The sequence below is a fragment of the Dendropsophus ebraccatus genome, chromosome 1, assembly GCF_027789765.1.
Source record: "Dendropsophus ebraccatus isolate aDenEbr1 chromosome 1, aDenEbr1.pat, whole genome shotgun sequence".
Lineage (NCBI taxonomy): Eukaryota > Metazoa > Chordata > Amphibia > Anura > Hylidae > Dendropsophus > Dendropsophus ebraccatus.
Window position 1 is genome coordinate 185,357,373 of NC_091454.1, and position 19,130 is coordinate 185,376,502.

Consider the following 19,130-nt stretch of genomic DNA (forward strand, 5'->3'; position numbering starts at 1 on the left):
TGAATGGGACCTAAGGATGCAGTCACACAGGATCTGCTGCAGATTTGCAGATAGCATTGTAACTGGCAATGCCAAATATCAGCACCCCATTGCCTGACTGCTTACAGCTAATACAAGTACCAAAAACTTTGCTAAATTGTTATATTCCCATGGTAACCGAATGCAAGAGACACGCCCCCAAGAGACAAGGAACGCGGCCATGACAACGAATGCGGAACTGTACTGCGCCTGCGCAACTTGGTCATTCTTTTTCCCTGCACGCTTATCAGATCCATTTCCGTTCAACCCAACCGTGTGGGCGGGGTCTCGCCGACCCTCTCATCCAATCAGCGCTCGGCAGTAGCTGGACGCCCTCCATCCTATTGGAGTGTGTCTGCGGCTCACGCGCTAGCTGTCACAGCAGGTTTGGCAGCGGCGGAGAAGGGAGAATAGACGGTGTGAGAGCGGACAGGGCTAGGCCGAGGGGGCGATCATGGTGGGGTTCGGAGCCCCGCGGCGCACGGGTCGGCTGCCGCCCTTCGTGTTGGTGGCCTTGTTAGTGGTGATCGCCCTCCTGGCCTTTAACTACTGGAGTGTGTCCGCCCGGCAGGCCGCCCTGCAGGACGATATTGTGGCTCTGCAGGAGCAGGTCCAGCGCACGGAGGTGGCCCGGAGCCGGCTGGAGAAGCGCCACTCCGAGCTGATGGTGCAGGCGGAGAGCAACCGGAGGCAGCTGGAGCAGCGGCTGGGCGAGTACCAGAACGTGGGGGATCGGCTGCAGGCCCGGGACGTGGAGGCCCAGCGCTGCGAGGCGGACAGGGTGAGAGTCTGCGGGAGGACCGAGCCGTCACCCTGCTGCCCATTGTGCTGGGGGATGTATGGGAGGGGGCTGTGACATCATCACACATCGGTCCAGCTGTGACATCATCACACATCGGTCCAGCTGTGACATCATCACACATCGGTCCTGTCCAGCTGTGATGTCATACATAGCTTATCTAGCTTTGACATCATAAGATATCTAGTACTGTCCAGCTGTGATTTCATACATAGCCTGTTCAGCTGTGATGTCATAAGATGTCTGGCCCTGTCTGTCTGTGACATCATGTGACATCATCAGACATCTGTTCTGTCCAGCTGTGATTCCATAGGATGTCTGGTCCTTTCCACCTATGGAATCCATTAGATATCTAGTCCTCTCCAGCTGTGATATGTCTAGTCCTGGCCAGTTGTGACATCACAAGATATCTGGTGCTGTCCTATGTGACATCATCAGTTCACATTAGTATATTAGACACATTACTGGGAATTTTTTTTTAAAGGAATTGTCCATATGTTGGCAGCAGATTTTACGTGATCAGTGGATTGAATATGAATAATGCTCCAAAATGTCTCACGTCAGAAATTCCCTTGGTGCTGCATTCAGGTGTCGGTGATATGGGGGTTGTGGATTTTGTGTCCGATCCCAAGAGGGAAACCTGAGGGGACTCTGCCTAGTCTATATGGCGGCCAAAGGCTGTCAGGGCTGGATGGGAGTTGGGGAGCGCTGCCTTATGGGATCTGATCCTGTTCTTAGCATGCAGAGTATAAGAGTATGTTCACACAGGACTGAAATGCTGCAGGTTTTGTATGGATTTTCCAATTATTTTTCTTACAGAAATCCAATCTGCGACATTACAGCCCTGTGTGAACGTGCCCTCAGGCTGGGCTCACACCCGTCACCCCGTGGCCTCAGGCTGGGCTCACACCCGTCACCCCGTGGCCTCAGGCTGGGCTCACACCCGTCACCCCGTGGCCTCAGGCTGGGCTCACACCCGTCACCCCGTGGCCTCAGGCTGGGCTCACACCCGTCACCCCGTGGCCTCAGGCTGGGCTCACACCCGTCACCCCGTGGCCTCAGGCTGGGCTCACACCCGTCACCCCGTGGCCTCAGGCTGGGCTCACACCCGTCACCCCGTGGCCTCAGGCTGGGCTCACACCCGTCACCCCGTGGCCTCAGGCTGGGCTCACACCCGTCACCCCGTGGCCTCAGGCTGGGCTCACACCCGTCACCCCGTGGCCTCAGGCTGGGCTCACACCCGTCACCCCGTGGCCTCAGGCTGCACAATGTACAAAGCGTTTAGGGTTTTGTTTTTCGGTTAGCGGCATCTTTATCACAATGCAGCATTCGGTTGGCAATCTAAGGTATATGGGACTCTCCTGATCGTCCACAGACAGATGATGATGATGATGATGTTGGTGGTGATAGGGGCTGGATGTGATAGAAAATCATGCCTTGACCCCTTTGTTTCAGGAGAGAGAAACTGCAGCTTGAGCTCTAAGGAGAACACAGGAATGGGGAGGACAGGAGTTGGTCGCTCAGCTTTCAGTTATTGAAGGTGTATGGCCCAGATTTGTAATATAATAAAATGGACAATTAGCCAAAATCTTTATAATTTAAAGTGTTACTATCATTTCAGAAAACTTTTAACGTGTCGGAGGTAATGTCTGGGACTACACTGCGATTCCTGATCTTACAACCAGGAATCGCAGCATTGCGTGACCCCATCACTCATAGAAGTGAATGTGCTACCTTTGGGTCACAACACGATCCTAACCGTGACCTTGCAGTCGCCAGTCCGTGTGGTTGCAGTTATGGCCACTTATGGGTTGCAATGTGACCCCATTCACTTGTAGGATCAGGGAGGGCAACACCATGGTTCCTGGTTGTGCGACAAGGAATCACTGTGGAGCCCCAGCCTTATAGCAGTGGGGGTCTGGGTGCTAAGGAATTGCGGGGAGAAGCGCCTGGCTTGGGTTCTGTTTTCTCTTCACTGTCTTGCACTCATTATAGATGGAATCCATAGACTCTTCTCCCCTCTGTTTCTAGTGATCAGTGGGATCTCAGGACAGAGACTCTCCGCAGAGATAGTGGTACTGGGAATACACACTGTCCCGCTCCTCCATTGAAGAACATACAATGGCTTTTCTCCAGCCCTACCTGCCTAATAACCAGGAACAATAGGTTGTATTTCCCTGTGTCAGGAGATAAGATAGGGCAGAGTTATTTGCCATTCAGCTTGTCAGTTTACCTTTTGATCAATGTTTTACTGAGATATTATCTACAGAAGCCATGAAAGTTTATGTTCTATATACCATTCCCACCCAGAGCTGAAATCACAGTTCAGCACGGGGATTTCATTGTTTGCACGTTGTAAAAGGGCCGTATTACATGGCCCGATCAAAATCGTAAAGATGTGCTAGATTGGCGATCGCTTACAGAGTCTAATACACAGCTCGGCTATTGTGTAGCAAGGGCTGTATATATAGCATTAGCGATGTCCGTGCAGCTCTTGCTTTAAAAGTGTAATAATAAAGTATATATGGTACCTGTCCACACTCCCCGGTGTCTTCCTGTCTTCTCCACGCTCCCCTCAGCCGCCAGTACAACCTCAGCGCCTGTCTCTAAAGTAATAATCCGCTCAGTCGATCACTGACCGCGGCGGTCCTGTGACGGCCAGTGATTGGCTGAGCGGCTTGTCACTTAATATCACACGTGGCGATGCGCACCCAGCGGCTGATGGTTTCAGGTCAGGACCTACAGACACAATTAGCTGATGATCGTTGTCTTTATTACACAGAGCGGTGATCTGCCGAATCGGCCTTGATGGCAGCAAATAGAAGCATAGACAAAACTGTAAAAACCCTTTAAGCTTTTGAGCCCAAAACCATCCAATGCCGCCTGCCTGTTCATTGTGCATGTAAAATGCATTCTGGGATGTGTAGTCTTTTAATTCCACACGGTTTTCTAGTATACAATACAGTAGAGATTATGTGACTCCATCCCATTCAATCCACCGATACCGAGAACAAGGACTATATTGAAAATGTTGTGGACCTCATTCATTCTTTATAGGGCTGGTGGACATTTCAAAGCTCAGCACTAAGTAATGTTCAGCAGCTCCATACTAAATGAATAACATGCTAGCTATCCACCATCTCGGATGGAAAATCTGCAGCGTATCCTCCGTATGTGAACTTGCCCATAAGCTAGGATGCTAGTCCTGTCCGTGGGTCTGATGACGGACAGCGGGAAGTCTGGGTTTTGGTATAAACAGATATAATCTGTATAAGGAGTTACCTGTACCTGTGCACTTTGAGGCAATGATTTACTCTTCTCACATAGTTACAGTACAAAGTTGACTAACTGTAAATTGTTTAAAGGTGAACGTATGCTTTAATAGTGAGCAGATTTGTGTCATAAAGAAATAAATTGCCGCTATTTATGTCACTAGTCACCTTTAGTCATCCAGCATCCAGAACACACCTTAGGGAGACGGAAGAATGGCGGCAATTGGACCATCAGTAATATGGAGCCGAGTGATATTAAAGCGGCTTGTAAACTGAGTCACAGGATATATAGTATATTGTAACAGGAGCTGAGGACAGGCGTATAGCAAACAACTTTTATGTTAAGGAATGCCACTATGGGGATAGATGTGGCTTATAAAGCACTTTTGCCTGCAGTGGAGTATATATGCTATATGTACTATGGGGATAGTGTGTGTATACAGGATGTGGCCTTGCATCAGTTCCCACCCTGGACTGAAATCTCACATCAGATCAGGCTGAGGGAAGTGCTATGTGTTTTCTTGTCTTTGTACTTGTTCCCCTATCCAGCCTGTAAAAAAAGAAAAAATATTTTATAGTTGATGGTATGTGTATTGGATTGGCCTTAAATATTAGATAGCCGGGGTCTGACTTGTTATTAGATAGCCGGGGCCCGACTGCTCCATTGCTCTGGACAGGCCATTACATTCTATTAGCTTGATTGTCACCATATCAAGTCATGGTGGACTTCAAAGCATCATGTCGCTGTCGTCCTGGAAGTAACATAGGTCCATCCTGTAAAGCTGCCACAATGTATGAAGCACACGGTCATTCAGAATAGTGCAGTCAGCATTCAGCCTACCAAGAATTGCGACCAAGGGTCCCAGGCCATACTGGGAGAGACACCCCCACAACATAACTCCTCTGCTAAACTGTCTCCACAGTACATTCTGGCAGGAGGCATTCTCCAGGCAGACCCCAAACTCAGACCCTCATCCAAACGGTAAGGGTGAACCTGGATTTGTCATTTCTACCATTCTACGGTCCATTGTTGACATTCTTTGCCCCCCGTTATCTGAGCAGAGCCATTGGCTTGTAGGTGGCAGCTATCATGGCTTGTAGGTGGCAGCACATTCATGATAGCCATTATGTCATATGTGATAAGATGTCACATATGGATTGCCCATTTCTTTGAAAATTGACAATTTTGCCTAAATTTCTCTAAATCAGAGAGCTCCGAACTGGTTGGCATTTTGCGTGTGACTGAGCCCAATGTTCTTTCCCTCACAAAATTTGCCAACAGCGCAAAGTCACGGATTGCAGGGGTGGCTTTACTTTCTGGTAGATAGTGCACTTGTGCTTGTCCTTTCCATCACCATACTATTAAGGCCATGTTCACACATGGCAAAACACCAGGCTGTTCTGTGACGCGTCCGTGTCACAGAGTGGCCTCTGTCTGAGATATTCAACCCAGCCGATACTGCCGGGTGAACATTGCTGCCTGCACTCCAATTAGCCGTAGCACACAATGTAAAGTACAGCCGGAGCCGTACCTTTATATTGTGTGCACAGTCTATTTCGTGTGGCTGCTGTTCACCGAATAGTGGCCGCACAAAATAGACACGTCAGTTTTCTGTGTGGCCGCGTGGAATTGCAGCCGTAGTGTATACAGTGTGTATACACTGCGTCTGGGATTCCATAGAGGTTAATGCGATCAGCTGCTGGGATTAAACAATGGCTGTTGTTGCAAACCTGCAACAATGGCCATTGTTTAATTAAAAAGTACATTGTGTGAACTTGGCCTTATAATGAATGGGACGCCACTGTAGCCAATGAGTAAATGTTGAAGAGGCCATATCAGTATATTGGCACTACGGCACCTATATACAGCTGATCATTAGTGGTGCCAGGAATCAGACCTCCACTCCATGTTTGTCCAACTTTAATATAAGGTGGGCATTTTTAACCTTTTAAAGGGGTTGTCCAGGATTTAAAAAAAATCCTGAAAACAGCATCAATCTGTCCATGGTCTGTGTCTGGTATTGCAGCTTGGCTCCCTTGAATATGGTTGAGGTGTAGTGCCATACACAACCTGAGGACAGGTATGGTGCTGTTTTTGCAGGTTGGTGGCCATGTTTTTCTAATCCTTGGTGTTAGGAGATCTGTCTCTAGAATAGTTTGCAGGGTTTTGTAAGGACGGTATCGCTTATCTGCTAGCCAAAACTACACAAAAAGAAAAACTATTGTGTGTGGCATATTAAGTAATAATCCTTCATAATTCATGGATTTTAGGTTTTATAACTAGTATTTAGCCTGAATGTAGATGAATGTGTCTATCCAGAAAGCAAAGGGTAAATTGTAATCCAGGTTAGAGTAGGATATTCAGAACGTCTTTAGCACAATACACAACCTGAAGACTATCCGTATTCTATTCCTGCCATTTCAAGAAGACAAAGAAGCCATTGTATCATAGCCCTGTACAGTACAATGGTCTGTGCTCACCGGGGGACCGCTTCTCTGGGTTTCCTAAGCACAGTATTCCCTCACAGAACTGGGATAGGTGATTAATGATTGCTAGGAACCCCCTGATCACTGGATGGGGGGCACAAGACGTCTTGTTCCTCAGTGTGTGCTGAGGAGGAGAGCGGTGCAGTAGTCATGGATGCTGTCGCTCCATTCATGTCTATGTGACTGACGGGAACAGCTGGTCATTTTTTAGCTTAAAGGGATTTTCTGACCCTCTCGACCTGCCCCTGTCTGTTCATGTCAATGAAAGTTTTTATTGCGGCACCACTAATGTCAAAGTATTTTCATTCTCATATAATATGTGCACATATTGTGCAGCATATGGTAAAAGTGTCAGACATTTGGACTAGCCATGTCCATGGGTGTTTTGCAGCAGACTTGCAATGTGTGAACAAAACCATGGGCTTACACAGTAGCTGTCACAGACCTGTTTTCCTAATGGTGGTCTTCTGACTGGTGTAGGTAGTGCATGCGGATGAACCGGGCCATGGTTGCACCATTTTGGCTACTGCATAGACATTAGGTGTCCTGTAATGCCATTTTTAACTGCAGCAGCATTGGAGCCCCATGCATTTTAGAAAAGAGTAGACTAAACCTGCCAATTTCTGTAGGACCTTCTCATCTATAAGTTAGGGGGTCCTTGCGACTCTTCCCCGATAGATGAGAGACTGAATGGGCATGTTGGATTTCCACTGTCTTAATCCCCTATTCCACGGGACGACTGTGAGGGGCAAACGAGCCCTGACAGCTCCTCGTTCCCCGCTTGCTGCCGCCGCTATTACATGCCGCTATTAAACGAAGACAAGAAATCATTGATTGCTTAATGAGACCTGAACCTATTTTTATTGTTTCTCATTCGCACAGAATAAGACATTGTTTGCAGTAGAGACAAACGCAATACCGACGACAAGACGACCGTAAGAACGATCATAAGTAACTATTATCGTTCCGTGTAATTGGGTGAACGATTTCAGGTCATTCGCAATAGAGGTAATTTGAGATTGTTTATCGTTAACGATTATCGCCCCGTGGAATAGGACCCTTATTCTGATTATAGAAAAAGAAGCCACCACCAGTGGAGTCTGGCAGCGGCTTACTCCTCCTCTCTCCATTCAGTTCATATGAATGCTGGCTCCTTGGATGAACTGGAGAGATGGGTATCGCCAAAACAGACATTTAGCCGCCAGCTATCACTAGTGTATGGCCATCTATTGGACACTTCCTTTGATATTGGATACTTCCCACATTTCTAAGCTACCACGACTATAATTTCCCCCAGATCTGGGATCAGTAAATAACCGGCTGATGGGCTGATTAGTTGCTGGGAGTTCAGCTATTGACAGGTCATTTACCAGCCTCCTATGGCGCGGTGTCTATTGCTGCTTTGTGAGGGGTGAAGGCAATTTGTATTTTCATAAAGTAAAGGTCAGTCCATCACTATGATAAATGCACTCGCTGGGTTTGCAGCTTTGATGAATGCTGGGTAAGGAAAAAATGAAACTGCATTTATAGTCTCCCTGGATTCCTCTATGGCTAATGTAGTCATTGGGACTAAATCAGTGCTTCATACTTTAGTGAATCTTAGCAGGTTGGAAGGAATTACTAGGAAACCCAATAAACATTTCATACCCTTAGGCTGGGCTCACATATAGCATTTCTGTAAGGCTTTTGCAGCTCATTTTGATCAGTATATTTAGCTTAAACCAGGATTGGTTCCAGAGCAGAGAAAATATGCTATATATATATATATATATATATATATATATATATATATATATATATATATATATATATATTTATATAAAATAAATTTTTTTCTTTCTTGGTTCCACTCCTGCCCCCACTGTTCAAAATACAACTCAGCCTTGCAGGGCATAAATTTGGTAGACTGGGTTGTTGAAAAGATGGCATCCTATGGCAATGGTATTTTAAAGGGGTATCCTCTTTGGACAATCTCCGCTTGTTAGATTGGTCTTTTGATTTGTGCACAGAAAAACTTATTTTTAAAGGGGGAGTCCAGGCTAAGAAAAACATGGCCGCCTTCTTCCAGATACAGCACCTCTCCTGTCCTCAGTGTGATTGTAATACCACTCACAACCTGGAAGCATGTTGTGGTTTTTTTTTCCCACTTCTAATCCTAGATATCTCATTTAAATATTTGATTTCCTTGCAGCACCACCAAAGGGGTACTTAAATGGGAACTCCAGCGAAACCAAAAAGGTAAAGTGCAGGCAGGCTATCGGGTGGAACATAATACAGAATATATACTTAGCCGTCCCCATGCCCCCGCAGTCCCCCATTACCAGCTGTCTGACTGCCACCAGACATCAGCTTCTTTAGCCAATTGGTGACTGCAGCTCCGACTCCAATTTAGGGTCCATTTACACAGAAAGATTATCTGACAGATTATTTGCCAAAGATTTGAAGCCAAAGCAAGGAACAGACTATAAACAGAGATCGGGTCATAAAGGAAAGCCTGAGATTTCTCCTTTTTTCAAATCCATTCCTGGCTTTTGCTTCAAATCTTTGGCAGATAATCTGTCAAATCTTTCTGTGTAAATGGACCCTTATGCTGGGTTTACACGGAACGATTATTGTTCGAATTTGCACCCCTGCGCCAGCTCGATCGCCACCCCCCGCCGCCGCCGAAGAGGAGCACTGATTGGCTGAAGAGGAGCCGTTTAAAATTCCCGGCTCACCTCTTCAGCCAATCAATGCACTGAAGAGGGGAGCCGGGGGATTTCGAAGGCCTGCTATGCGGAGCAGGTAACGTATGCTCGTGGCCGGGGCAGCAGGGGAGATGAGAGCGGGGGTGGCGATCGGGGCGGCGCAGGGGGCTGCGGTTGACCGTGGGGCCGGGCTGCGGATGAGCGGGGGGCCGGGCTGCGAGCGCGCGATCGCAAAACACTTTTTCCGTACAATAAATTGTCCATTCTAAACGCTGATCGTTATGAAAAAAAAACCTTTACTCTGACATTGTTAATCGTACGTTCGGGCCAATTATCGTTTTGTGTAAACCCAGCATTATGGTGCATTTACACAGACAGATTTATCTGACAGATTTCTGAAGCCAAAACCAGGAGCAGGCTATAAACAGAGAACAGATCATAAAGGAAAGACTGGTTTCTCCTTTGTTTCAGATCCATTCCTGGTTTTGGCTTAAAAAATCTGTCAGATAAATCTGTCTTTGTAAACGCGCCATAAGACTCCTGAATTTTATCAGGCACCGACGCCGGCTCCTTCATAAAGTGCCAGTCAGACACCAGGGGACTATTTTATCAAACCAACTGGCTCAGCAGCACTTCTTAGTATTGTCCTACATGATCCCGGGGCGACTTCTGAGTAAATAAGATATCAAGCAGATTCTCCTCTGTGTGCGTCCTGAATAACTCAAAACTAGACTAGATGGACCAGGTGTTTTTTCCTGCTTACAATCTTCTATGGTTTTGACTAAATATTCACCATACACAAAGATACACTGCTAACATTGCCAGATACAAGTGATATAGAGGTCAGACATAGGCCCAGATACTGTATCAGCATCCGTGCACCTAAATCAATGCGGCCCCACAGGAACTACCTGCTCAGCCAGTCAGTGACTTCAGCTGTGCCCCGCCTCACTCACTGATTGGCTGAGCGGGTATTTCTGAGTGGGGCCGTGACACCACAGGATTGATTATATTGATAGAACATGAAATATATTCATTAGGAACATTTAAAAAGTTCATATAAAAGTTCAATAACATTTTTAAAGATTTTTTTTAAGCTGGAGAGGGTAATTTTTTCCCCCCACTCCAACCGGAACTAGCCGTACTACACAGCCCTGTGGGTAAGTATACTTTCTTTATTACGTCTCCCTCACCCCCTGCCTGCACTGTATTTTTTGTTTGCACCAGACTTCTCCTATTTGTCAGTATAATGTAGTGGAGGTCAAGTCTTAAAGCGTAACTGTGATTTCAGGGTCATTTTTCTGAAAACATTAAATATCAACAGTACAAGCGATTTTAAGAAACTCTGTAATAGGTTTTATGTACTAAAAGAGTTTCCTTCTGTACTGAAAAAGCAATCTCCCAGCCTCCCCCCTCACATCAAATGAAGCAGGATTTCTGTCTCCATTATGTGGCTATGGAGAGGGGAGGGGCTGTTAGGAGTGACTGAGCACAGAGCAGTCCTGCACAACACAACACCCTGCAATCTTCTCTCAGTAAGTTCATAGATAAGCACTGACCTTTCTGACACCTGAATTTAGCGTTTTAGGTGCCCAGAGAGTCTACAAACAGCTGACCTTCATGTCACCTCTTCCTTCTCCCTCAGCCCCTCGCCCCTTCAGAGGCTTACAATGGAGAGAGCAGAGCCCGTCTTCACTGGCTTCTCTGTAATGAAGACGGATTTGCCTGATAATGCACAGATAAGAAGTCAGGGGGGGGGGGGGAGGCTGGGAGATTGCTTCTTGAGTACAGAAGGAGGCTTTTTTGGCTGATGAAACCTATTACAGAGTTTCTTAAAGTCGCTTATACTACTGATTTCTGCAATAAAAAAAAAAAACATGACAATTACTCTTTAACCTCTTAAGGACATATGACGTACCCCTACGTCATATGTCCTCACTTGCACTTCAAAGCGGGGCCGCGCGGGTGCCGCGATCCCGGGTGCCGCGAGTAGCCCGGGACCGCTGCTATTAGCGGGCACGGTCTGATCGCCGTGCCCGCTAATTAGCTAATCGGAGGCAGCTGTCAAAGTTGACAGCTGCCTCCGATTACCGGAGGCAACGTTTCCCTGGTGTCTAGTGGGGGAGATCGCTCCTCCGGGACCTTGTCCCGGAGGAGCGATCTCCGTTACTGATGCCGGCCGGGGACGCGTCCAAGATGGCGCCGTCCTCGGCTCGGCACTCGTTCGTTTTCGGCTGCAGCAGCCGAAAGCAAACGAGTGCCGATCTCATGGATCTCTGCAGCATATCTATGCTGCAGAGATCTCAATGAGAGATCCAAGTGTATATACTAGAAGTCCCCCAGGGGGGCTTCTAGTATATGTGTAAAAAAAAAAAAAAGTGTTGTTTATAGTAAAAAGCCCCCTCCCCTAATAAAAGTCTGAATCACCCCCCTTTTCCCAGGTTTTAAATAAAAGTAAACAAATAAATAAATAAATAAACATGTTTGCTATCGCCGCGTGCGTAATCGCCCAAACTATTAATTAATCACATTCCTGATCTCGTACGGTAAACGGCGTCAGCGCAAAAAAATCCCAAAGTGCAAAATTGCGCATTTTTGGTCGCATCAAATCCAGAAAAAATGTAATAAAAAGCGATCAAAAAGACGTATATGGGCAATCAAGGTACCCATAGAAAGAACACATCATGGCGCAAAAAATGACACCTGACACAGCCCCATAGACCAAAGGATAAAAGCGCTATAAGCCTGGGAATGGAGCGATTTTAAGGAACGTATATTGGTTAACAACGGTTTTAATTTTTTACAGGCCATCAGATACAATATAAGTTATACATGTTATATATCGTTTTAATTGTAACAACTTGAGGAACATGCATAACAAGTCAGTTTTACCCCAGGGCGAATGGCGTAAAAACACATTTCCCCCAAATAAAAGAAATGCTTTTTTTTTTTCAATTTCACCACACTTTGAATTTTTTTCTGGTTTCGCAGTGTACTTTATGCAAAAATTCAGCCTGTAATTGCAAAGTACAATTAGTGACGGAAAAAATAAGGGGTCATGTGGGTTTCTAGGTGGAAAAATGCAAGTGCTATGACCTTTTAAACACAAGGAGGAAAAACCGAAAACGAAAATGGGCCCCGTCCTTAAGGGGTTAAATATAAATCCCCCTTTATTACATAAAATTCCCCAATAGACTGGTTGTAGTAAACCAGACAACCCCTTGAAGTCACCTAGCCTCTCTGTACCAATGTTCTTCAGTTATTGTTGGTTTGTCAAGAAAAAAGAGAATTTCCAATCCCTAAGACTATATTTGTGCACTCTCAAAATAATAAAATATTTAATACACTTAAAATTTACTGCTTTTTGTGATGTGCTGTCTGCCGCCACCTCATGTAACCAGAGCAGCCAGCTGTTGGCTTACTTGCTGAGCCCCCCTGGGACTCCTTCTTGAAGCTTGTCAGTGTGTTAGAACACAACCATAGTGGTCAGAAAAAAAATCCCTTAAAATCATGTTATGGCGTGAGATTTATGCAGCTCCTAGCGGTGGATGTAGCAGAGATTGCTGAGCCCACGACGTAGCCACATGCTGTAGTTACACTGCTCAAGAGCAATTTTTCTTTCCCTATGATATTAATGCATACATCAATAGTTCATGACTTGCAGCTGATCCCCTGGACGCACTCTTCTCATCCCTAATCTCGCTTCTCCCAGCTGCACACTAAGTAGATTAAGGGAGTTGTAGATTTGCCTTTCTGTGCAGTTTTCCTGCTTATTTCTTATAATGTAACGTAATATATTTGATAGCGTATTAACTTTTCCAAAGACCATTGGCTCTGTCAGCTACAGATAGGGACGGGTGTTTTATTGTAATACATATTCCCAGTGCTGCACCCTTTTCACTATGATTGCTAGGGGTCTGACTTTTAAGGAAACATGGATAGCCCATAAAAGTCCAGTAGAACCCCTTTAAGGGCACTCATTCTTCACAATTGCAATACCCCTTTAAGGGTATAATTTCTTCACAAGACCTGCGATACTCTTATTGGTGTTCAGTAACTTCCAGAAGTGCTTCCCTCCTTATCTTGTACTAGTACAGAAGGAAACAAATTGGACTGATGGATTTAGATAAGTATTTCTACATTACACGCCTCTTGATAAGAGAAGAGGAATAATAAAGATATCAGAGTAGACTTTGAGTAAACCTGGTGACCGAGTAAGACTTTGCAGTTTTATTGGCGTACACAACACGGGACAACAAAGTCTAAAGGTGAGTATTTTTTTTACGAAAGACTCATTGGGGAGATTTATCAAACGTGGTGTAAAGTGAAACTGGCTTAGTTGACCCTAGCAACCAATCAGATTCCACCTTTCATTTTCCAAAGAGTCTGTGAGGAATGAAAGGTGGAATCTGATTGGTTGCTAGGGGCAACTGAGCCAGTTTCACTTTACACCATGTTTGATAAATCTCTCCCATTGTACTTGAGCTGAGATCGGACAATGGCTGTGTATGGTTTGCACACCTAACCAACATATATGAGGCGTCCACATGAATAGACTAGTAATAGCTATAACTTAATGGCCTTTGTTGGACACTAAATGAGGGAAGTAATTCTACCCCAATCCAGTATTGTAGCGGGCCATTTGAGACGCCTGAACTGGTTATTTCTTTACAGAGCTCCAAATCCCCTGATACTATTCACTGTTACAAGGGTTTTCCCACGAAAATAAAGTGGGCCATACATATGAGATGCAGAGGGTTGGTCAAAGCGGCAGCATTTTAACTTGTCTGGTCCCAGGTTGGTTACAGGTAGCGGTTTATGGCAAATGAAGTATAATTTGATAAATTTGGATAAATGTAAGGTTATGCATTTGGGCCGTAGAAATAATAAGTACAGTTATGTGCTAAATAATAAAACACTGGGTAAAACTTCTTCCGAAAAGGACCTGGGGGTATTGGTGGACAGTAAACTCAACTTTAGTGATCAGTGCCAGGCAGCAGCTGCCAAGGCTAATAAAATAATGGGATGCATCAAGAGGTATAGATGCTAAAGATGAGAACATAGTTTTGCCTCTTTATAAATCACTGGTCAGACCACATATGGAATACTGTGTACAGTTTTGGGCACCGGTATATAAGAAGGACACAGCTGATCTGGAGCGGGTGCAGAGGAGGGCAACAAAAGTCATTAAGGGAATGGGTGGGTTACAGTACCAGGACAGGTTATCACGCTTGAGGTTATTTACGCTAGAAAAAAGACATCTTAGGGGCGATCTGATCACAATGTACAGATATATGATGGACAGTACAGAGATCTTTGTAGTGGTCTTTTTACTCCCAGGTCTGTAACCATGACAAGGGGGCATCCTTTACGTCTAGAGGAAAGAAGATTTCACCATCAGCACAGACACGGATTCTTTACTGTACGAGCATTGAGACTATGGAACTCTCTGCCACATAATGTTGTCATGGCCAATTCATTAAATAAGGTGAAGGGAGGCCTGGATGCTTTTCTTGAACAAAATAATATTACGAGTTATGGGCATTAGGTTTCCGGTGATTCAGGGATTATTCTGGTTGCCATTGGGGCCACAAAGGAATTTTCTCCCTGTGATGGGACAATTGTCATCTGCCTCATTGGGGGGGGGGGGGGGGGGAGGGGGGAAGTTCGTCTTCCTCTGGATCAACACAGTAGGGTTTCTGTAGGTTGAACCTGATGGACTCTTGTCTTCTTAAATTGGAGCCCAATTGGAAAGAATGTTCTGTTCTATGCTACTGATGGGATGAGGATACAACTTTCAATGATCACATGCCATAAACTAGGAGGATATATTCTTTTATGCTGATTGTACTGTATAGTCTCCATGTCCGTTTGTTGTATACTTTGGGAAATTTGGAGCATATAATATATGTATCCATAGACACTTGATGCTTGACGGGAGCCAAAAAAAGTGCCATTATGGTTTTTCTGCTGGATGGCATAGAAGAGACTTGTTGTACTACAACATCGAGCAAAATGTAGTACTAAGTGGCATTAATGGTAGCTGTATGGTGGAGATATATGCTGGGGAGTTCCCTGATGTAAAACCCCGGCCAAACCCTACCAAACGTGTTCCCTGTTGTATTCCTGGCTGTAGAGGAAACTGCAGCTGGCTCTATTCACTTTACTAGAGCTGAACAGCTGTTCCCCCGCAGTAGGACACCCCTGTGTAGGGAAAGACTGTAAAGGGGTCACAGTACCAGATCCCTCCATTCATGGGTGTTCATGTGTTCTGACCGGACAGAGAAGGTGTAAGCTGCTGTTTACAGAGTAGATAGTGTTACACAAGGGTGTTACGCTGCTGATGGAGCAAGATTTTAGTGTGTCTACTCCCCTAATCTGCACAGTCTTATTATGCAGCTACTGAATGTACACAATTGTCAGTAATATGCCATTGTATGTTCCTGTGTTTCCCCACATTTTACAAGAGAATTAATGAGCGAGCTGTGGCCATTCTGTAGGAGCTTTGTGCATTTACAATGGTTAATTACAGTATCATTGTGTGAACCTTGTTTGTTTTATAGGAGAAGCTGCTGGCCAACGTGTCACTCCAGATGGCAGACATCACTCGTCTGAAGGGTAAGAGATGTTTGCAAGCCCTGACACTGCCGTATGAATGTCTTTCTCTCCATATAGCGTGGGATTACAGAACACTAAGGTTTCTTTTACATTTAAAGATTTGTCGGCCGCAGGCCTTTACACGGAACGACAAATCAAGTGTCCGGGCTGCACTAACGATCCTTGTATTGTTCGTGCAGCCATGGAAACTGACAGCACAGATATGTATATATCCGTGCTTTCAGTTTCCAGATTACAAGCCGTGCATACTTACCTTCTGTACTACTTGCTGTACTGGCTCTTCCGTCCTGTATCTTCAGGCCTCCTCCATCTGTCAGTCATTCTGGCGGCAGCCTGAAGATACAGCAGCGTCCGGAGGATGGGAGAGTCTGATGCCAGATCACAAGCAGCACTGATGGTAAGTATACACTTCTTGTGATCTTAAAACTGACAGCCAAGATATTTACATATCTGTGCTGTCAATTTCTGTTTACACAGAAAGATACACATCCGATGACAATAAATTGAAACCTACTCTAAAGACACCATTAGCCGAGGATCGGGCATTTGCCTTTTACACAGGCCGATTATTGGCTGAAGGAGCATTTCTAGCAACACATCTGGCTGATAATCGTAATGTAAAAGGCACTTAACAATGTGCATGCTATGCACTGCTGCCTCTGAGTGATTGCTGTTCTCGCTACCTAATCTCAGAATCAGACAGACTGTTTTCAGCTAGGTAACAGGGATCCAGATCTCTGCGACATATTGACTGCAATGAGGCTGATACCTCTAGCTGTGCAGTGTGGGTGGACCATTGTCGGTGACAGATCAGTGACAAAGAACTTTTGTCCCCTAAATTACACTATAGAATATCAGTGTATTCCTTTGAAATGTCATATGACACACAAGAATCTCATATGACACACTACAACAACTAGAACACAGCACAGACAGGCGATGTGAGTCAGGAGAGTTGCATAACTAGTTATTAGTAGCATGCCGTGTACGGCCATACAGAGGGATAAACTAGGTAGAGCTTGGAGGGAAGTAAAGGGGTCTGAGATCTGATGATCTGGTGATGATGTAGTTCACAGGAAGTCAGACACTCAAAACTCTTCTCTACACAAGAAAATGGGTAATTTACTGGGGTATGTCACACTGGGATCTCACCACCCAGCTGTAATAATAGTTGGGGTTTAAAATGTATCGATGCAGCTGAGCCGGGACGAATCAAATTGCACTGCAGGAATATTGTTTTCGAGTTAGCTTCATATGTCCAAAATTTTTTTTTGCCAAGAGTAGAAATGCGAATTTTTAGAGCGAATAAATTGTGCGCCTGAATTTGAACCTTTGGTTGTCTGTTTAGTTGTATTCTTGATCAGTTCCACCAAAGGAGAAAGAAACATTACACAATGGTCATTGAAAATGAATAGCTCACCATGAGTGAGGGCGATAATTGGCTGAATCAGGCCGATTATCTCTTTGTGTAATAAAGAGAACGATCAGCTGATGACAACGATCATCGGCTGATCGTTTCTTTAGGTACAGCCCTAAAATCATTGGGCGCAGACGGCACACCGCTATGAGTAATAGCGATGCGCAGCCGATGACTGATTATAGTGTAACATAATATTAAATACGACATGGAGAGAGAGGAGCGGCTGCACATCCCACCTGTGGCTGATACTAATGCCACTAGGCTATTTTTAAAAACAAACGCCAGGATGTTGGTATATAATTTGATCAAACCATATTGCCCCGTGTACCACCATATCGCCAACATCCTGGCGTTTGTTTTTAAAAATAGCCTAGCGGCATCAGTATGAGCCATAGGTGTGATGTGCAGCCGCTCCTTTCTCTCCATGTTGTATAAAATAATAACTCACCTTACTGCGTTCTCGGGCGGCCTCGGAGGGAACGCTGTGTGCAGCTCTGCTGTCTTTACAGTGACAGGCCAGTGATTGTCCAAGCGGCCGGCGGCCTGTCACTGCAAAGATCGGAGCAGAGGCAGAGCTGAACACAGCAAGGAAGGCCTCCGAGGATGCCAGGGAACGCTGTCAGATCAGCATATCGGCGCTCGTTTCCTGTTTATTATTGGGCCATGTAATAGGACCCTAAAACACATGCTTTGTATCCCATCCTCTCTTTTTAAATGACTAAAGCCCCTATTACACGGGGTGATTAGAGGTGGCAAGCGAGCACTGACCTGTCAGGCCAGCGCTTACTTGGTCCTCGTTCCCCGCTTGCTGCCAGCGCTATTACACGCACCGACAGCAAGCGGGTAAGTGTGTGTGTGTGTGTGTGTGTGTGTGTGTGTGTGGGGGGGGGTCGTCGCAGGGAGCTGCTGGAGGGCTACCTGGGTGATCGCTAGATCGTCTGGGCAGCCCATAGAAGATAGCGTTGGACAGCCTTGATAGATGTAATTTTTATGGCAGGCTGTAACCTCAGCGTCTATGTACTGGATAGTTTTAGACCCTTGCAAATCTGCTCAGTACATCCAAAAATATGTCAGACGTGTCTGAAAAATCTCAAGCTATTACGTCTATTGTTACAGCATCAAGCAGGAATTTCTCATGTAGGTCAGTGCAGAAATGCATTGTTAATATTTTTCCAAAATTAGAATTCATTTCCATAAGAAACTTGTCCCGCCCATAGCAAAATATGTTTATGGTACGATATAATCTAATACAAAGCCTTATCTTGCATACGCTTTAGTATATTACATACATCTAGATCAGTCATCTGTATATATTACTCCCTGTATAACCTGTTCCTGCCTTTACAGAACAGTTACATGAGCTGCGGCAAGAATTTATGCGGCAGGAGGATCAGCTACACGATTACAAGAACAACAACACCCAGCTTCAGAAGGCGCTGAAGGAAGAGAGGTGGGGGCAATCCTTATGTGCTGCTACGTGGTGACCTATACAGTTACTAGACCACTAATTCTATGATATTCCTTGTTAGTCAACAGTGCGCAAAGCAGCTGGCCGACCAGAAGCGCGAATATGAAGAGAGTATAAAGAGGCTCCAGCAGGCAGACAAAGAAAAGGTGGGCCGATTACCATGAAATTAGACGTTGTCTAGCAAGTGTTATTGGTTTTTAAAGTGTCACTGTCGTTTAAATTTTTTTTGCAGAAATGAATAGCACAGGCGATTTTAAGAAACGTTGTAATTGGGTTTATTAGCCGAAAAATGCATTTTTATCATGAAAAAGCAGTCTGAAGCTCTCCCCCCTGTCTTCATGGTTTTCTTTGAAGAGGTGAG

At 45.3% G+C, this 19,130-nt stretch overlaps 1 protein-coding gene across 2 annotated transcripts in view; it reads left to right on the plus strand.

Moving 5' to 3' along the window:
* The first annotated feature begins 372 nt into the window (after positions 1-372).
* Positions 373-19,130, plus strand: part of GOLM2 (golgi membrane protein 2) — a 39,937-nt gene continuing 21,179 nt past the window's right edge. For both annotated transcript variants that reach the window (XM_069986612.1, XM_069986620.1), the window contains exons 1-4: positions 373-799; positions 15,827-15,881; positions 18,649-18,751; positions 18,831-18,915. In XM_069986612.1, coding sequence (XP_069842713.1) covers positions 473-799; positions 15,827-15,881; positions 18,649-18,751; positions 18,831-18,915 — 570 coding nt within the window. In that variant the 5' untranslated portion in view covers positions 373-472. The remainder of the gene's footprint in view (positions 800-15,826; positions 15,882-18,648; positions 18,752-18,830; positions 18,916-19,130) is intronic.